General features: G+C 36.4%; 2 protein-coding genes across 2 annotated transcripts; both read left to right on the plus strand.

Moving 5' to 3' along the window:
* Nucleotides 1–5,974, plus strand: LOC126974092 (UDP-glucosyltransferase 2-like). The gene is made up of 4 exons (XM_050821498.1): nucleotides 1–864; nucleotides 1,472–1,694; nucleotides 3,001–3,217; nucleotides 5,442–5,974. Exons 1-4 carry the CDS (start codon nucleotides 55–57, stop codon nucleotides 5,731–5,733), a joined length of 1,542 nt encoding a protein of 513 aa, XP_050677455.1. The 5' UTR covers nucleotides 1–54; the 3' UTR covers nucleotides 5,734–5,974.
* A 1,956-nt stretch (nucleotides 5,975–7,930) lies between these two features.
* LOC126974141 (keratin-associated protein 4-8-like) lies at nucleotides 7,931–13,066 on the plus strand. Its single transcript, XM_050821576.1, has 4 exons — nucleotides 7,931–8,103; nucleotides 9,657–9,712; nucleotides 10,356–10,495; nucleotides 12,493–13,066. Exons 2-4 carry the CDS (start codon nucleotides 9,685–9,687, stop codon nucleotides 12,985–12,987), a joined length of 663 nt encoding a protein of 220 aa, XP_050677533.1. The 5' UTR covers nucleotides 7,931–8,103; nucleotides 9,657–9,684; the 3' UTR covers nucleotides 12,988–13,066.
* The last annotated feature ends 7,335 nt before the right edge of the window (nucleotides 13,067–20,401 follow it).

Below are 20,401 nucleotides of genomic sequence, written 5' to 3' on the forward strand. Positions count from 1 at the left end.
AAATAGTATTATTTGTAACTCGTTCGGTAGTGCACACATATTGGAAAAGTTATCATGAAATATATATATATTGTATTTACAGTATTTGCTATCGCATTTAGACATTGCATCACGCTTAACATCGTGGCAATTTTACCTTTTCACGGGAGGAGCCATTTTATAGTACAACGTGTATATCTGAACGAACTACTCAGAAGAGGTCATAATTTGACCGTAATATCTCACTTTCCAGAAAAATCACCTCCCTCAAACTATTATGATGTGAGCTTAGCAGAAAACAGTACAGTATTCGAAAATAGTCTGTTATACCGACAATCTTATGTAAAGTTTCTTCTTGTTTCATTCAATATGCTTAAATATGGAAGAGAATCTTGTGAAGTGCTGTTATCGAATCAAAATGTACAACAACTTATTAGGCAAAAGCCAAAATACGATTTAGCCATCGTTGATCAATTTAATACTGATTGCGGTTTGGGACTCGCCTACAAATTTAATGCTCCTATAGTTGGAATATCAGCAAACGGTATAATGCCATGGCTTTATGAAAGATTTGGAGTTCCCTACCACCCAGCGTATGTGCCATTCCAGTTCGTTGGTGGTGGAAGACATCCTACAGTTTTACAAAGATTTGAACGGTCGATATTGAATACCTACACCAAATTTATATTTTACTTTTCACAAAAACTTGAACAATTAAAAGTCGCTAAGTATTTGGGTGAAGTGCCTCCATTAGAAGAAATAGCAAAAGATATTAAACTGTTACTTGTCTATAATAACTTTGTTCTAACGGGTTCGGATATATACCCTTCAAATATTATTAGTGTAAGTGGTTATCACGTTCCTGAGGCAAAGGAAGTAACTGGAGTAAGTAATTATTATTATACAACCAATCTGTATGAACAAGAAATAGTGCAAACAAATACTGATCCAGGCATGTAATGTATACCTACTATCTTAAGATCATAGCATAAAAGCTCAACACAGCACCTGATCCGAACTGAACAATACAATACTACTGTTAGTTCTACTGCTCCTCATACCGAATGCATTCAATTTGAGATTTGCACATAATATGCTTAAATGATTTTGTAGGTTTATTCTACTATTATTAAATTTAAAAGCAATAAAAACGAAACCCACAGACCGCTCTTCACATGTAAACGGATAAAAATCTACAATACAACAAAGATTCAAAGATATAAATTTTACCGATAGGACACAAAGTGCCACTTGGGTATGTCAATAACAACTGTACCTATGGCAGTACATGACAAAACATACTATCTACTGGGAAAAGAACTGCAAAGAAAAACCTAGCACAACATTAATACAATTTTATTTTATAGGCTAGAATTTAAATGTATAACAATTTTCCTGGGTTAACTGAGTAACAAAATTATATTCAGACTACGTCATATACAAGGATTTGCCTATAACATCTCTGTTTAATGTTATTTTTGGATTTTTTAAGGATTTGAAGAGTTTCATCGAAGGCGCCACTCACGGTGTCATTTACATATCGTTTGGGTCTCTCGTCAAGACTTCTAGCCTACCTGACAACATAGTTACTGCTATAATACACGCAATATCTGCAATGCCACAGCGATTCATTTGGAAATGGCATAACAAGTCTCAAGTATTGGACAAAAATAAAGTTTTCATAGCTGATTGGTTGCCTCAAATAGATATTTTAGGTGAATTAATTTTCATTTTGCATTACAATTTATTCTGGTCACTTAATTTGTTTGGTTTCAAACAATCTCAATGTGTATTTATTTATAACATTAACACTATTATAATATTATATTTTGTTCTCACTAGTGTAACTTTATTAATGGCCTTTTTTTTATGGAATAGGAGAACAAACGAGCGTACGGGTCACCTGGTGTTAAGTGATCACCGCCGCCCACACTCTCTTGCAACACCAGAGGAATCACAGGAGCGTTGCCGGCCTTTAAGGAAGGTGTACGCGCTTTTCTTGAAGGTACCCATGTCGTATCGTCCCGGAAACACCGCACAAGGAAGCTCATTCCACAGCTTCTTAGTGCGAAACAATGCAATACCCAATTATTTATATACACTAAGAAATCACATAAGACTAAAAAACTAAACCTGCAAATATCCACTAGAAAAAACAATTGCTCTTATATAATAAACAAACAAATCGAGTTTATACCAATTGTTTAAAAAGCTGCATATATCTCATATCAGCTTACGCAACTATATAGGCTAAGCGTTTTTTGAAGTGCTGGCGTGGCAGGTGGAACATATAGAATCTTGTAACGTGGAAAGCCACGTGCAATGCAGACATATGTCTGTTCAGGACAGTTTCTAGGTCTTCAATGACAAGTAACCGAGTATAACACTCGACAGTTTGTCATGGCTATTTTCGTATTTGTTTTACTTAAAACGAAAAAAGCAGCATAATTAACTAGTTAGCAAGTATGGCGGATAACATTTTTGTTGCATTGAAAATATTATATATTTTAAACGTAACCGAGATATTTTAAAATTATAATTTAAAGCCTTTAAGATTTTTTGAATTTTACCTATGACGTCATTGTTTTGATTTAATTTTGTTATAATTTTGATTGTAAGCGGATAATCACTATATTAGCCTGATCATATCTCCTGTTGTTTACCAGTGGGACGCTCCTTTGCACAGGAAGCCGGCTAGATTATGGGTACCACAACGGCGCCTATTTCTGCCGTGAAGCAGTATTGTGTAAACATTATTGTGTTTCGGTCTGAAGGGCGCCGCAGCTAGTGAAATAACTGTGCAAATAAGACTTAACATCTTATGTCTCAAGGTGACGAGCGCAATTGTAGTACCGCTCAGAATATTTGGGTTTTTCAGTAATCCTGAGCACTGCATAGTAATGGGTAGGGCGTATCAATTACCATCAGCTGAACGTCCTGCTCGTCTCGTCCCTTATTTAGAAAAAAAAGATAACCTATATATGCTGCAAGACAGTCACGATTATTATTTTTACATTCCAGCCCATGAGAAGACTTTAGCGTTTTTTTCACACGGCGGTTTAAATGGTGCTGTAGAAGCTTTGCATTATTCCGTACCTATCCTGGCATTTCCTATCTTAGGGGATCAACCATCAAATGCAGCGAGCATTGAAGAGTCTGGTTTGGGTGTACAAATACAAGGGCATGAAATTACAAACGAAACTCTAGTTGCAGCGCTTAAGAAGATTCTGGATCCACAGTGAGTTAGACTTTAATTTTTTTTTGTCTACATTGAAACAAGTATTGGTGTCTTTTAGTTGTATCCGACTTAGAATACACTATGAGGTTATTCCAATCCAATGGTTGACTGTTTACGGCTTGTCTATCGAAACTGGTAACAAATAGCTTCACTTTCCATTTCTATTTTGCTGTATCTTCGTGAGAGAACACTCTTGCTCGGTTTGTTCGTCTATACATAAAGTTTTCAATAGCTTAATTACTTTTCAGTACTTGTTAGCTTTGTCTTAGCCAAATAGTGATGTTAAGTACGTCATACAAGGCTCATATGGTGATGGTAAGAGATATCCGCCGTCTACACTCTTATGCTACACGACTGCTTCACCTTTCTCAAATTATGTGCTATAATTCTTATATATTCTGGAAAACCATATAAGAATATTGCAATAAGCATATACATAATAACACAGTGTGTCTTTATTTATTTTAAAGACTTGCCCCCTTATTCATAATAGTCTGCTAACTTAAGGCATTGCTAATTCTCACTCTGTCTTCTTATATTGACCTGAGTCAGAATGAGAAAAAACACTCCTTAGCGGCTGTTTAAAGTTAGCGGACCATTATGAATAAGGAGGTTGAAATCTCTATCAGTTTTTAGATAATTATACCTAAGTACCAAGCATATAATTGAATGCCAAATTCTCGCTTCTGGCAACCACTAAATATATTTAAAAAAATATAAGTAACCTCGTTAGAGATGAGATATGAGATAGACAAATTGTCGAAGTACCTAGCACACGAGGTTACTGACATTTAGGATGATAATTCAACAATATTTGTCCTGAAATTCGTTTCTGGAAACGGTCTAATAGCAAATAGCCTCGAACACTATTTTTTTTATGAAAATAAGGGACGAGACTAGCAGGACGTTCAGCTGATGGTTATTAATACGCCCTGCCCATTACAATGCAGTGCCTCTCAGGATTATTGAAAATCCCAAAAATTCTGAGCGGCACTACAATTACTGTGCTCGTCATCTTGACATATAAGATGTCAAGTCTCATTTGCCCAGTAATTTCACTTGCTACGACGTCGTTCAGACCGAAACAGACACGGCAGAAATAGGTGCCGTTGTGGTACCCTTAATCTAGCTGGCATACTGTGCAAAGGAGCCTCCCACTATCTCATTAGGCTCTCGCTTAATAACAGGGTCAGATACAATAGGCACCTGTTTTGTTAACGGCACGTATCGTGCGGACGTTCATCAGTCAGAAACAACGACGACAGTACTCTATTTTTAAATCTTCGGTCTGTCCATGATCTCTTGCTTTCTACACTTGTTCATAAAACTTCCATCTTTAACAGTTCATTCACTGTGCAAGCTGTTAACTTATGGAACCTTATTTACTTATTATTGGAAACTTATCTCTTCCAACTGAAATCAGAAAGACTCAAACTCTCCAATATTTCAAACAATACTCCTAAATTATTATTTATCACTGTGACAAATTTATCTTGTTTTTATTTACTGTATGTTTATATTAAAATTTAATAATAATTAATAATAAATTTAATAATTTAATTTAATTATATGAATACCGATAGCTACTACTGTTACCTACTACCTAGTGTTATCTTATCAACTATAACTATTTTTTTACAACCAGTTCAGGTTGCCTGGAATAAATCGCGTTTTAATTTCTTGACGGTTTATATACAGCTTATCTTTTTATAAAAAATAATAGTACCTATGGACATGGACCCAATCAAAGGTCCAATTCAAACCCACATCCACACACTCACTCACTCACACACACACACACACACACACAAACACACACAATTAATTGTAAATTGTAAAATTTGGTTTTTAATCATTTCTGTTTATTTCTATATTGTTTACTAAATAAAAAGTTATCTGCTAAGGAAGTTGCGAGATATTCCCAATACAAGTGTCCTAAGACAACTTACTGGGAAGTCTCAACCACTAAAAAATGTATATGTAATCTTTGAAATAAACGAAATTTATTATAATTTATATTATTACCTATATCTACAGAATATTAGAAGAAAATTATTTTTTTCTTTTCATTTCTATTTTTTATAGACGAGGTAAGATAGATAGAGAGAGGTAACCAAGCTCCGGTCGATTCCTCAAGACTGTTGGCTCGGATCCTTAAGATATATTTCATTTCAAGATTGAACTATAATAAAGTATAATAATGCTTGTTTATATTGTTTTACAGATTCCGTGAAAATGTTACACGTTTGTCAAGAGCGTGGCATGACCGACCCATATCAGCACTAAACACTGCCATCTACTGGACTGAGTTTGTAGCTCGTCATCCACATCTGAACTATCGTAATAGAGTCGTTGATATACCTTTCTACCAATATTGGTGTTTGGACATTTTGTGCATCTATATCGCAATTATACTTACATTTGTATGTTTACTTAAAATAGCTCTAAAAATGTATCGTATTAAACATATTGTACAAGATAAAAAGCATACCATGAAGAGATCTAAGCAAGAATAAAAATGATATATTTTGAGAGAGGAACTACATGTAAATCTTTACATGTAGTTCTTCTAATAAATGTTTGACAGAATATAACGTATCCAATTATTATATCCTTCACTGAACTTTTTCATTATCAAGGTTTTATAGCAGTGCTAGAAGGTAGGTTGAAAAAGAGGTTCATATTTTAAGAATTAAGTTCTTATTTTATATTATATTTTATATTTATTGTATTAGTATAATATAGTTTTTTGAAGTCGGTTGTTTTTTGTTATTTTTTTTTATTTTTTGCGTTTGAGTGAATCTGAAGTGGAACACTAACTAATTTGTCTGAATATGTATTGTAATATGTAGTCTAATTAGACTTACTGAATTTTGTAATGCAGCAATGAACGTAAGCACATTGCAATTTGATTACAGACAGTTTGAAATTCTGCTACAGATTGCACCCTTACTGTAAGTCGTTAAAGAGTTCCATCGATCAACATATTTGACAACAACAATTACTTGACCATAACGACGTTACGGTAGGTGACTCAAATATCCGGATAGCATATAAATTCGGCTGAGTACCTAACGTTAATTTGCTCCTAAGAACTGAAGAGTTCCGTTACTTTGTCATGGATCCCTAAGTCAGAACCTCACCAAAGTATCCTTAAAGTATATTCTTTTCAATTAAAAAGGGTAAACGAAATCGGTTGGCGTGCTACTGAGTTATTCGTCCATTTGTCGCGCACATACCTAAGACTTTTTTGGTTTTCTCATGGATACCATTGTCAGACCTCGACCATTTTGCAAATGATGCAATGCAACCACACGGAAAGCACCACCTTTCTAGCAAAAATAGAATTTAAAGTTAGTTAGAAAACTGTTATAGCCTTAACACATAGTCGGATTTGGTCCGGCTGAACCATCGAACGCGGCCGGTATAGGACCATTTGAATGGTATGTCGCATTGTCGCACAAAATTAATATAATTACCGTCCGGACTGTACCGAGTACGACGCGGACCAATTGGCGTGAGGTGATCAACCCACGCCCACCGCACCGATACGTACCAAATCCGATCATGTGCTTATTATTATTCTGCCTTTATTAGGAACAGTGATGAGAGTCTAGAGGTGAGTGATAAATAATGTAACGGTGAAAAAGTCATCGTGATCTACCATTCTGGAATGTCACACTAAAGTAACAACGTTCAAAAGTCACAACGCTCCGGAAGTCACTCACATCGTAACTATCAATGTTATTTGAGTAACAGCTGTCACTCGACGACTGATTACGAGTATTTAGTAACATCGGGTATTTTAATATCGACTGATATTTGAGTAGTATATTTGTGTAACAACTGCTACTGGACAAGTGATTAGGAGTTCTTTGTCACAGCTATTACCAACCAAACGTTTCCAAACCGCATTAATTTGTGTGTGTTATTGCGAGTAAAATCGCGACAATCACATCAAGTGAAACTAGATAGAATTATAGAGCAAATTATAAAGCGCTTATTACATTTCACTCAATTCGGTCGTCTAAATTCAGAAGCAACTTTGGAAACAAATTGCAACAAAGCAAACATTACAAAGAGTATAGGTGTTTTAGTACCAGCAGATTAGAATTATCTACGAATGGATTCAAGATCGTATGACATATAATTAAATCTTGTGACACCGTCTATTCGAAAGCAAAAAACTATCTCTACTACAGTACTACTCCTACTCGATAGTATTAGCGTAAAAGAAAAATTGGTCGTAACACTAAGATTTCTTGCAACAGGAAATTCATATCAAGATTTTAATTTCATTTCTTTAATATCCCAAGCCCTGCTGACAAAAACTATGTCTGAAACTTGTTGGGGCTATTACTATTTATTATTTGTGAACATAAAACGTATATTGGATACGTCCTCCACGCACGAAGAGCCACGAGCGACTGAAATCGATAACACTTTCCTAAATACGTTTCTATTAGGCACCTAAATAAATTAGGCAGCCAGAAACCATCCTTACTTCAGAATTTAGGAAGCAAGGTTGCTCAATTCGATTATACTTGTCTAAATTCAGTAACGACTAGATTTAGACGACTAAATTCAGTTAAGTGTAATAAGCGCATAATATTTAGGATAAGTCTCTCTAAATAGCCGTTGCATGCTAAAAACCTCTTTTTGATAAATCCATAATTCAGACGTATATAAGAAAAATAGAGTTCTATCAAATATCAATGCATTTGCCACATTAGTCGGGATTATTAAAACTTGTCATATTTTTTTAGAAATTTATCTAAATATGCATTAAAAATGTAGTTTCTCTTGCATAACAAAACCATGGATATTTCTAAAAAAATATGATAGAGACGAAACAATATGTTACAAGCACCATAAATCCATAAACAGTAAGTTAACTATTTTGTTCTGTATACTTCTTTACTAGACTAAATAACTTTTCTGATGGTAGGAGTTTTATTTATTATGGAGTCTTCCACAGTGCGGTTTTCAAGGAGCTTTCTTCCACGTACTACAAAGCTGTGGAATGAACTTCCTTGTGCGGTGTTTTCGGGACGATACGACATGGGTACCTTCAAAAAAAGAGCGTACACCTTCCTTAGAGGCCGGCAACGCTCCTGTGATTCCTCTGGTGTTTCAAGAGATTGTGGGCGGCGGTGATCACTTAACAACAGGTGACCCGTACGCTCGTTTGTCCTCCTATTCCATAAAAAAGAAAAAAATACAATACAATATTATTTATAGTGGCATCCATAGTGTTAACCACAGTTTAATAGAAAGGTTATATTTACAAGCTGATGGGAGATCTAAACAAAATACCAATTTGTAATCTATATCAACAAAATAATAAAGAGTTTTTCATTTGTGTGCGCATCATGAAAAATGTATTGGATAGATTTCAATTAGGAAGATACCAGTGGGAGGCACCTTTGCTCAGGATGCTGACTGGATTATGGGTACCACAACGACGCCTTTTATGCCGTGAAGCAGTAATGTATTTTATTGTGTTTCGGTCTTAAGTGCGCCGTAGCTTGTGAAATTACTGGGCTTAACTTCTTATACATATCTCAAGGTGACCAGAGCAAATGTAGTGCCGCTCAGAATATTTGGGTTTTTCTAGTCCCGAGCGGCACTGCATTGTAATGGACAGGACGTATCAATTACCATCAGCTGAACGTCGTGCTCTTCTCGTTCGTCAATCTCATCATCAGTTTTCTAAGTTTTATTCCTCAGATTCTTGGCCTCTTAAATTGCGATATCTACATTTAATATAAAGTTATTAAAGTTGTTAAAAACAAAGATTTTAGAAAACACTACATGCTCAGTCATGTGTATACGTATATCTACATATTTATATATTTATTAAGTTAAAAATTCCATAAGCAATATTGTCCGCATCGTAAAACGTCAGGAACGTTAGCGATACGATACGACCCTAAATCGTAACTTATCCTTGACAAAAATACAATTTGAATGTTTATGTAATCGCTTCATATTTTTTTTTGAGTTCACTTTATTCATTGATCAAATTAAATGGGAATTAAGTAACATCGTTATTGAATTCAGAAATTAGTTTATTGGAATAATTATTAATTATCAATCATTTGTTTTAAAAAGAAAGTTAAATCTTTTTATGTAACAGGAGGAAAAACTAGCATAGGTACGGGTCACCTGATGGTAAGTGATCACCGCAACCTATACTCTCTTGCAACACCAAAAGAATCACAAGAAAGCATTGAATAAACATACATAATAATATGAATTCGAAAACCGAAAACACAGTTACGTGGAGTCAAAGGTTATTCGACCCATTTCGCCATCGACGCGTTAACACCAATACAAACATAATATTATGCGCTCACAATTACATAAATTTGCTTCATTATTACAAAGCCTAGTCTTTCTATGTTAAATTAATAAAAAAAAAACGATTACTTTTCAGGCTTTAACACTCCCTTGCAATAATAATAATGGCGTGTTGCTGCAAACCGGGGCGATGTAAGTGTCCTTATATTTTACAAGTCTCATCTTTGTGAAACTGTTCAAATAGCCTTAGAACCATAGCTTAGAGGTTTCTCATCAACCACGTATGAGATACCTACCGTAAGTCATCACTGGAAAGCACACTGGATGAAAATGTCTTCCTTGCTTCCCGAACGCTGCCCATCCAAGTTGGATTGGACGGGTGACCTCTTTCACGAAATTGGACTTGCCTAACTGGAGTGTTTGTCCGAGGTAGACGTACTCGTCGACAATTACGAGAGTACAGTTCCCAATTGTTATGGGAGTAGGTGCGACATGGACATTAGACATGACCTTTGTCTTGTCCATGTTCATTTTGAGACCTACTTGGAAAGCTGTGTTGAGGCCATCAAGCATATAGCTTAAGTCTTCCATGGTCTCTGCCATGATTACGATATCGTCTGCGAATCGAAGGTGAGTGATGTATTCGCCGTTGATGTTGATGCCCAGTCTGTTCCAGTCCAGAATCTTAAAGACATCTTCCAACGCATCGGTGAACAGCTTCGGCGATATGACACCGCCTTGTCTGACTCCCCGCTGCATTCGGACAGACTTCGAGATCTGATCCTGGAGACGGAATCAAAACCCTTCATATTTATAAAAATGTTTCTGTGTGTAGCAAATAAATCGTCAGTAAGCTGTTTGGGCCGGTGTGATTTACCGAAACATCGTTGCTTAGTGAAACATGACGTCAAGCCTGGCCCCATTCCACGTAACATGGGTTGGCTCTACACTGCTAAAGATGCCCCGCAACATCAGGTATTTTTACATATTAATAATATAAATATATAACTTCCCTTTCTTGGCGTACGACCGACCGTGCAGAATGCGATGTCGCTATGCCAACTCTCTCTGTTATCCCTACTTAAACATTTTATTGAGATAAATCCTTTAGTTGCGAATGCAATGGTAATAATATAAAGTTGCTTGGATTACTGGAAGCACAATACCTACAACGAAAGTGTATTAAGAAGATTCTGAATAAGTATGGCAAAACTAAAATGCAATCTCGGTTCATACAGATGAGCGCGCAGCACTGAGCAATCGGTTTCGTTTATTTAAAAACTATTAGAATTTTGTTTTACAAATAATTCTGCTTTAATATCTAGAAAATTAGATTCCCTATACAATCATATAAATTTTAATCCAAAACAATTATCCATTAGGTATAGAGCTAGCTCGACACAAGAAATTAAAATAGTCACATTCAGATTTTTTTTTCACAATGATAAAATATTTACCACTAAAATAACCCCATTTGTCGTGTCACCGCTCTTCGACAACACTTCCCTTAAAGCCTTGCCTAGTATCGGAATACTGGGTCTCGAAATCTCGAGAGATTGCCAATTCTATGACCATCTAGAGGGCGTAGCCAAATTGGCTTTGAAGAAACTGGGCGTCATAAATAGAGCATGGCAATACTTCAAGCCGGCCCACATTCTAGCCCTCTACTAAGCGCAGGTCCGGCCACATAATCGTAAGATACATAAGGGTAAATGTATACACTTTTATAATAAAGTCCCAGCCACTGTTGAGGCATTATCTTTAAATAAATTTAAATGTTTTATTAAAAAATAGCTCTGTCGTAAATCCTACTACTCCACAGCTGAATATCTTAAGTGATCGGATAGCCTGGGACTAGATTATGATTATTTTATAGCAATAGCAATGACAGTACAATATTGCATATTTTTATGAAAAAGAGCGCAGAAAAAGAATGCTGGCAGACTTTCTTACGCCGCTTCTTCTCTCTCAGAGCACCATTTGTTTCCAAAGCGGTAGTAATATCTAGTATCTTAGAAACAACATCAAAAAGAATTATAAAGGAATCAATTTTGAAAAAATAAATGCCTTTTCAAATGGAGTATTGCTTTCATCTCTGGTCTGGCGCACCCCTGTATCAGCTCGATCCGTTTGACCGCGTGCAACGCAGAGCAGCTCGAATTGTCGGGGACCCAGTGCCCTATGAACGGCTGGATCACTTGACGTTGCATAGAGACGTCGTTTAATTGTGTGTCTTCTACCCCATTTATCACGGGGAGCGTTCCGAAGAGATGAATTCCACCTTCGCACGACACGCCACACGTTAGGATATCATCCCCACCATCTGGGTGTGTAGCGGTCCTCCACAGTGCGGTTTTCAAGGAGCTTTCTTCCAAGTAGGTACTACAAAGCTGTGGAATGTGGAGCTTCCTTGTGCGGTGTTTCCGGGACTATACAAAATGGGTACCTTAAAAAAAAGCGCATACACCTTCCTTAAAGGCCGGCAACGCTCCTATGATTCCTTTGGTGTTGCAAGAGAATGTGGGCGGCGATGATCACTTAGCACCAGGTACGCTCGTTTGTCCTCCTTCTCCATAAAAAAGGTGTTATCGAAGAGAGTTTCTCCCGTCACTGGTCGACGATTTCCCCGAGAGAGACCTGCATGGCCCGTGTATACGGCATCACCATCTGCATAGCAATGTATGTTGGAGATGTCCAACATATCATTCAATTCATGCAGAAGATACAGTGTAGGAGAAAGCGCGCAGCCTTGGGGCACTCCAGCGTTCACGGGCATATCTATAATACATTAAGTAGCTCGAAGTCCTAACCCCTCGTTAACTAAATGATTACATCAAATTATAATTTCTATTCGATATAATGAAATTTTATAGTTCTATCGACATGGAAACGAGCAAATTCATTCCAGTTTGATTGTGGACTTGATGACGATGGTATTAGGGTTATTTAATTATTTCACCTTTCTTTTACAGTTACGCTGTGGTTGGCGCCCAGGTCACATATCTTGCTCCGTTTTAAGAAAGATCGAACAACATAATTGTATGAAATCACGTGAATGCACCCCTTGCCCGTCAGACTGCTGCGCAAAACCTACGTGCTCGCATTCAGCCTGTTGCGCACCACCTAAATGTTTAGGTGTATGCCCATCATTACCCTCCTGCTGCAAACCCCAACCTTGCAATCAGCCACTGATAAGAATTATAAGACATGGAGGAGAATATTCAATTTGCACTAAGCCCTCGAATGTTAGCAACGCGCCTCATGGTCCTTACCCTTTAAAATACGTTTTAAATACAGATCCTGATGATAAGAATGAAAATGTTAAATACAGCGTAGAAGCCAAGTTCAATGACTACCATTTTGACTACACTAGCTCTCAAACATCTTTTATAATAGATTTCTCCCCTCCTGAACAAAAATGTTACAAGCCTTGCCCCAAAAAGTGTCCCACTTGCCCCCCATGCTGATTAGATCTGATTGCCCGCAGGGTATGTAAAGTAACATTTACACATGAAATAAACTATGAATAAATAAAAATAAAAATTTTGAAACAAGACAATCGTTTATGTTCATACTCTATAGAATTACTTCGTTGCTTTTCTTAAATCGTCATATCTAAGTATGGTTTTGTTAGTAAAACATTTAGCAAAGCAACATTGATGTACAATAACCAACCAGAATACGAATCGCGCTTAAAAACTGTCTGTAGCAAACCTCTGCCTAGGCGTCTTGACCGCGCTTTGAAAACAACGCCACGCAATGACAGTGTTCAGTGAAAAACTGTTCAAATAACAGCATGTCCAAACTTAACAAGGATGGAGTGTCATATTTGAGGTAAGTGACCCTTTAAATTAACAAAATTGTGCAACTTGACGTTTTTAATCAATTTTGCTAAATAATTATATTTCAATTACTTAAACAAAATGTCCTCGTGTTCACGTTCTTCTCGCTCGTAACGTAGTGTTACTACTTCTAATGAGCGTATACAAATAGAATGAACATTATAACTAAATAAGGGGTTAATTTTATTGTGTGTTATAAAGTTATGTCTTAATACGTATATACAATGCCACTCGGGACATTTTTTGACGACCTTTTAATAGGTGATGGGAGTCTAGTTGTTAGTCAATGCAAGGATAAAGTATGTTGTCTGACTGGCACTCCCATGTTGTAAGTTTAGGTGAGCCCAGGCTTAGTTTGTTAATCTTTAGAATTAAGAACTAAAATTCTGTAGTACATAATATTTCATAATTTCTTAACGCTTAGCCTACATAAACAATTTAAATTTGGTTGCAAAATATTGTTTTTTTACTTACCTACATAAAAACTTAATTAGGTCTTGTTACATCATCAGTAACAACCTTCCGTGAACTGACAGCGGAAAGTGGTATTACTTTATATTATACTGTTATTACTGTGGAATATTTTCCAAACCATTTAAACTAGTTGATAAGACAACTGAGAACAACTCCGGCAGAAATTTGAAATCTAATACAACAAAAAATAATAACTTGAATATAAAGCATAGCACACCCGTATTAGATAAATTTAATAATAAAAATTTTATTAACCTGGTGCACCAAAATATTCAGGGCTTGTCTGGGAAAGACTTGGAAATTGAGTTGTTTTTAAATAATAATGATATTGATATACTGTTTAACAGAACATTGGTTAAAAAGTCATCAGCTTATGTTTAATTTTGGCAAGCACCAGGTTGCTAGTTCGTTCAACAGACAAAATGCAATACACGGAGGCTCTCTAATACTGATTGATAACAGTTTAAAATATAAAGAACGTTCAGATATTGTGAGCCTGTCAGTTGAACAAACTATTGAGATAGCCTGTATAGAGCTTGAGCAGCTTGTTGTAATGAGTGTATACAGGCCACCAGCTGCATCATATGACATTTTTGAAAAAATTATGGATGAAGTATTATTTAAAATTAGTTATAAAAATATTCTTGTTTGTGGAGATTTTAATGTATATTTATTAGTTGAATCCTGCCTGAGCACTTAGCTAATATCCCTATTTCGATGCTATATTCTAGTAAATTAATTTTTAGAGCCAACTAGAATTACAGTGACTACATCAACCTGTCTTGATAATATATTTACCAATATTGTTCCACAGTCAAATTCAATTATAAATAAATTAGAATCAGACCACTGTGGCCTACTAACCACTTTTAATTTTAATTATAGTAAACCTAAGTAAGTACAGTGTTAAATATGTACCTGTGAACACTAGTCGCCGAAATAATTTTAGATCAAATACTTTAATGAAGTTACCTAGTTTAAATTATTATGAGGACTCGAATGAACTATATGATTCTGTTATTGATGTTATCAAAGGTGAATATAATGTTATATTTAAGCCAAAGTATATACAGAAAAATAAATCATTGTCTTTCAGTGATTGGGCAACGGTGGGAATTCAAATTAGCAGGAGGAAATTATACTCAGTGAGTATAATTTCCGGAGGAAATATGAGGAAAAATTGTATAATCACTCAGAAAGATTTGCTAACTATGTAAAAAATTATTCAAAGATATTTAAACGCTCATGTACCTTAGCAAAATCAATGTATATAAGTAATAAAATTAAAAATAGCTCATGGCAAGTATTAAACAGTGAGAAGAAACGAACCTCGCAACTTAAATTTTAGTTTAAAAATAAATGATAATAAAATCTTGAATACTTTTGAAAGATTTTTTGCTGATATTCCAGTTTCCACCACCAAGGCCCATGTCATCTGCCACTCTTGCTGAATCTATAATTATGTCTAAATATATATAGTCTCTGTAAATGAATGTAAAATAGAGTTCAAATTCACTCATGTTACTTACAATGATGTAATGAAAGCCTTTAAATCAGTAGAATTGTAAAAGGTTGCTGATCTTGATGGCTTTTCCGTTAAAATAATTCACTCCATAGCTGATTGTATTGCTCCATACTTGGTTGTCATATTTAACTTATGTGTTGACAATGGTGTGTTTCCTGATTTGATGAAACAGAGTAGTCATTCCATTATTCAAAGCCGGTAGTTCTTCTGACCCCACAAATTTTAGACCAATATCGACGACTACCGACGCTAAGTAAAATATTTGAAAAGCTTATTTTACAACAATTGCTTAATCATTTTTATGGTAACAATTTAATGAGCACTAAACAATTTGGTTTTTCAAGGGGTCGCTCAATAACAGGGCGTTCCGCGGGGTTCGATTCTTGGGCCATTCCTATTCCTTGTATAATATTCCTAATATAAATGATTTACCATACTTTGTACAAAATAAACATGAGATAGTATTGTTTGCAGATGATACTTCTTTACTTTTTAAACTACATAGACAGCATACTGGTTCTGATGACGTGAACAATGCTATCTCCAAAGTAGTGGAATGGTTCACTACGAATAATCTCCTTCTTAATGAAAAAAAACCAAATGTATTAAATTTTCCCTGCCTAATGTTAGACAGGTTGACACAAATATTGTAGTAAAAGACGATGAGTTGAGTACCTTAGATACCAAACTTCAGTGGGGTCCTCATACTATGAATTTGGCGAAAAAGCTTAGTTCTGCAGCATACGCAGTTAAAAAAATTCGGCAACTTACGGATGAAAATACTTCAGCTATTTTCATAGTCTGATGACATACAGTATTTTACTTTGGGGACATGCTGCCGATGTTAACACCATTTTCACACTGCAGAAGCGAGCTATTCGTGCCATCTATAAATTAGGACCAAGAGTGTCACTAATGGAAAAATTTAAGGAAATAAAAGTTTTGACTTTGACATCGCAATACATATATGAAAATCTTGTTTATGTAAAAAAAATATAAATTCGTTTAAAAAAATTAGTGACACTCATAATGTCAATACTAGAAATAGGGATAGGCTTGCTGTTCATGTAAGTCGACTTCAAAAAGTCACAAATTCATTCAGAGGTCTATGTATACGTTTTTATAATAAGGTCCCTATTGACATTCAGAACTTACCTTTAAATGAATATAAATCAGTGCTAAAGAAAAAGTTGTATACAAAAGGGTACTATAAAATATCTGAATATCTGGATCTGAAGAACCCTTGGGACTGAGCTGCTGGGCTGTTACATGTCTGTCTTAGTTTGATAAATGTCATTATAATTATATAATTTACATATTAATATTGTTTCTGTTTTTTAATCAATTTTAATAAGAATAATAATTATCATGAATTATGTAATTTGAAACAAAATTGTAAGTAGAGGCATTTAGTAAGTATTGCATAATATGTAGATGAACTTGAATTGTTTTGTTATTCGGTAGATTTCTCGTGACAGGTATCGTCATGCTCGCTTAAATGCCTCTGCTTGTGGCGGCAACGTGGGGCGGGTTCCCTTCCGTTCCCTTCCCTAAAATATGGTCGAGGGAGGCGATGGCTGGTCTATGCGTCAAGCTCGTGAACGGGTGCTACTCGTGGTGGCTGGATGATCTTATTACCGGGAGGTCTGCTTGATGTGTTTTTTATTATTATTATTTCCTTTAAAGCTAAGGTTATTATATATTTTATTTTATGAAATGCTCACATAATGCCTCTATTTATTTACGGTATGTGTGGATTGATGCATCTACTATACTCAATAAGACTTGTGTTTATATGTGACATTTGAGTATTTTTGTTGTGTCACTTTGCATATATTGTAATTGAAATGATTTGTAAAACAATTAAAATGTAAATCTTGACTTAAAAGAGTGGCAATGAGTTTCTTGCTACTTCTTCTCATTAGCTCAACCCTTTACGAAGTAGCGGTAAATTCAATAAGAAACAATATTTTTATTTTTTTTTTGACATTCATAAGTGTCATTTCCGTGACCTACATGAATAAATTGTTTTTGAATTTGAATTTGAATATGCAATTTATAGCAAGTATGACGATAATCAATCCATGGCGTGTAAATAATTAGGAAACAAAGCTGCAGTAGATGGTAAATGGCTCGTGTTTCCGCAATAAGACCCCACTCAGTTGGGTCCATTTTGCGTGCAGTCATTCCACCATCCCAGCACCTTCCAGCAGTTCAGAACACTCCTGGGGTGTTCATAGACTTCCAGGAGCGACCTCGTATTCACTAAGGTTTTTGCCTGTTGGTTGGCTAATTGTAGGAGGTACAAGCAAAACATACGAGAATTCATGTCTGATGTTATAATATGATCACCTAGCCTCGTAGCACCATCACAATTGTTGCCAACCTTATGAAGCATTGAATAAACATAGCTACAGTCAATGAACTTGATTCGCGTACCTTTTCGCAGACTTATTGCTTGTAATATGGAAATAATTTATATTCATTAAGCACTTCTGCACAAACGTCATATTAGCGTTGCAAAAGAAAGATAGCCCTTTGTGTTATCAATTGTCATCAGCAATAGAGGCTTAAAGCTACACATATGAATTTGAAAAAAAAAATATCAAAAGTACGTGGCGAGCAAGTATCTAACCGAGGGCTCCGTGGTGAGGCTTCAACGGATCTACCGGCATCACCGACACTTAAATTATAACAACTAGAAACTTTAATTAATTTTGAAACCAATGAATATACAATACCTTACATACAATTTTAGACTTTATTTTCAGCTGGTATAGACAACGACACGAATCTGGAGCGGTGAGCAAATGTGCTTTCAATCGTCAAGGCGAAGGGTACCGAGAAAACACGCAAACAATGTGCTTTCATACAAGTTTTGTTCGGAAAATATAGAATTTGGAGCTATGAATGCTAGTTTATCTTGTTACACATACCCTTAAGTCTTATTTCTAGGTTACCAATGCTTGTTGTTGGTTATAGTTAACACACCAGAGCTATTCTGAAATATAATTTTTCTTTATAGTTAAACAAGTTTTTGCTCGACATGAAACATTTGTTTATAATAAAACTAAGAAGAGTTAATCTTACAGTTTGTACTTTATTTCTGTAGGTAATTTTATTTAGATTAGTACATTACTCTTTGAAGAAATTGAACTACAGGCTAATTTGTCACATAGATGGCGGAAGGGCAGTCGTTAATGAACTCTTATTGCTCAAGGTCGCTGGGATTTAGTATCGCCTTAAAACCGTCATGGTTCTCTTCAAGCTCGTATGTGCCTACCTATTTAGTCAATACCTTTTGAAGGAAAAATGAAATATGTTGACTAGATGTCGTGGTCCAACACATACAGTATTATCTGCAACTAATGTAGCTGACATAGAAAGAATATTGATTTAAAATTACGATTACATACCTATACAAATATTACAGAAAAAACTGAGCATTTTTTATAAGATGACCTTAGACTAGGTAGGTATAGTTTTAGGTAAAGAAGGCAACCCTAATGTGGTCAGAAGAGGTAAGAATCACGCGATAGAAAAAGAGGCTAGGTGAATAAAAATGTAGGTTAATAGCGCTGTGAAATCTGAATCACACCTTATTATATGGCCGCAAGGGACCCTATGTCTTTTATTAATTTTATGGAGTGGCCTTTCTGCACATCACGTCACTGCCACTTCAGTTTCGCAATCATTTGGGCTATGTCGGTGACTTTGGTTTTCCTACGGATCTCCTCATTTCTAATTCGATCAGCAGCGAGCTTCCTCATAAGGCCCATAGTTAGCGACCACGTCTGTGTTCCGTATGTCATCACTGGCAACACACATTGGTTAAAAACCTTCGTCTTCAGACACTGTGGTATTTTGGACGAGAAGATTTTACGGAGCTTCCCGTACGCTGTCTATCCGAGTTGGATTCGACGAGTGACCTCTATCCCGAAATTGGACCTGCCCAACTGGATTATTTGTCCAAGGTAGACGTACTCGTCAACAATTTCGAGAGTACAGTTCCCAACTGTTACACACAGACATGATCTTCGTCTTGTCCATGTTCATTTTGAGACCTACTCCTTGGGGAGCTGTATTGAGGCCATCGAGCATATGGCTTAAGTCCTCCATGGTCTCTGCCATGATTACGATATCGTCTGCGAATCGAAGGTGAGTGATGTATTCGCCGTTGATATTGATGCCCAGCCCGTTCCAGTCCAGAAGCTTAAAGACATCCAACAGTGCAGCGGTGAACAGCTTCGGCGATATAACATCGCCTCGTCTGACTCCCCGCTGCAGTTTGATAGGCTTCGAGAGCTGATCCTGGAGACGGACTGACATGGTGGCGTTATCATACAAACACGCTTCGATATGTCGATAATCAATGTGGTACCTCTGAAGAGACTGAAGCACCGCTCAGATCTCGATCGAATCAAAGGCTTTCTCATAGTCCACGAACGCCAAGCATAGTGGCTAGTTATACTCCTCCGTCTTCTGTAAACCTGCCGCAGCGTATGTATGTGGTCTATGGTACTAAAGCCTTTTCGGAATCCGGCTTGTTTGGGAGGCTGGAAGTCGTCGAACCTGCGCACGAGACGATTCGTAATAACCCTAGAGAACAGCTTATATACATGGCTCAGAAGTGATATGGGCCTATAGTTCTTCAATAGCGTTTTATCGCCCTTTTTGAAGAATAGCGCCACTATACCTCTGTGCCATGCTTGCGGCGTTTTGCCCTCGAGGATAACGGAATTGAATAGCTTCTGGAGACTCTTCAGCACAGGAGTACCACCAGCTCTCAGAAGCTCGGCTGTAATTCCATCATCATCCGGCGCCTTGTTGTTTTTAAGCTGTTTTAGGGCCATACTAATCTCGTACAGGCTGACGTCTGGGATATCTTCGGTATAGTGTCTGGCTCTTGCGTCTTCAGCCTTTTTTTGTTGTTGTGTTCCCGTGCAGTCATGTATAACTGTCCTTAGAACTTCTCGACCTCTCTCAATAGTTCGGGCTTAGACGAAATGACCCTGCCGTCGCCTATCTTTAGCCTCGTCT

The sequence above is a fragment of the Leptidea sinapis genome, chromosome 31, assembly GCF_905404315.1.
Source record: "Leptidea sinapis chromosome 31, ilLepSina1.1, whole genome shotgun sequence".
Taxonomy (NCBI): domain Eukaryota; kingdom Metazoa; phylum Arthropoda; class Insecta; order Lepidoptera; family Pieridae; genus Leptidea; species Leptidea sinapis.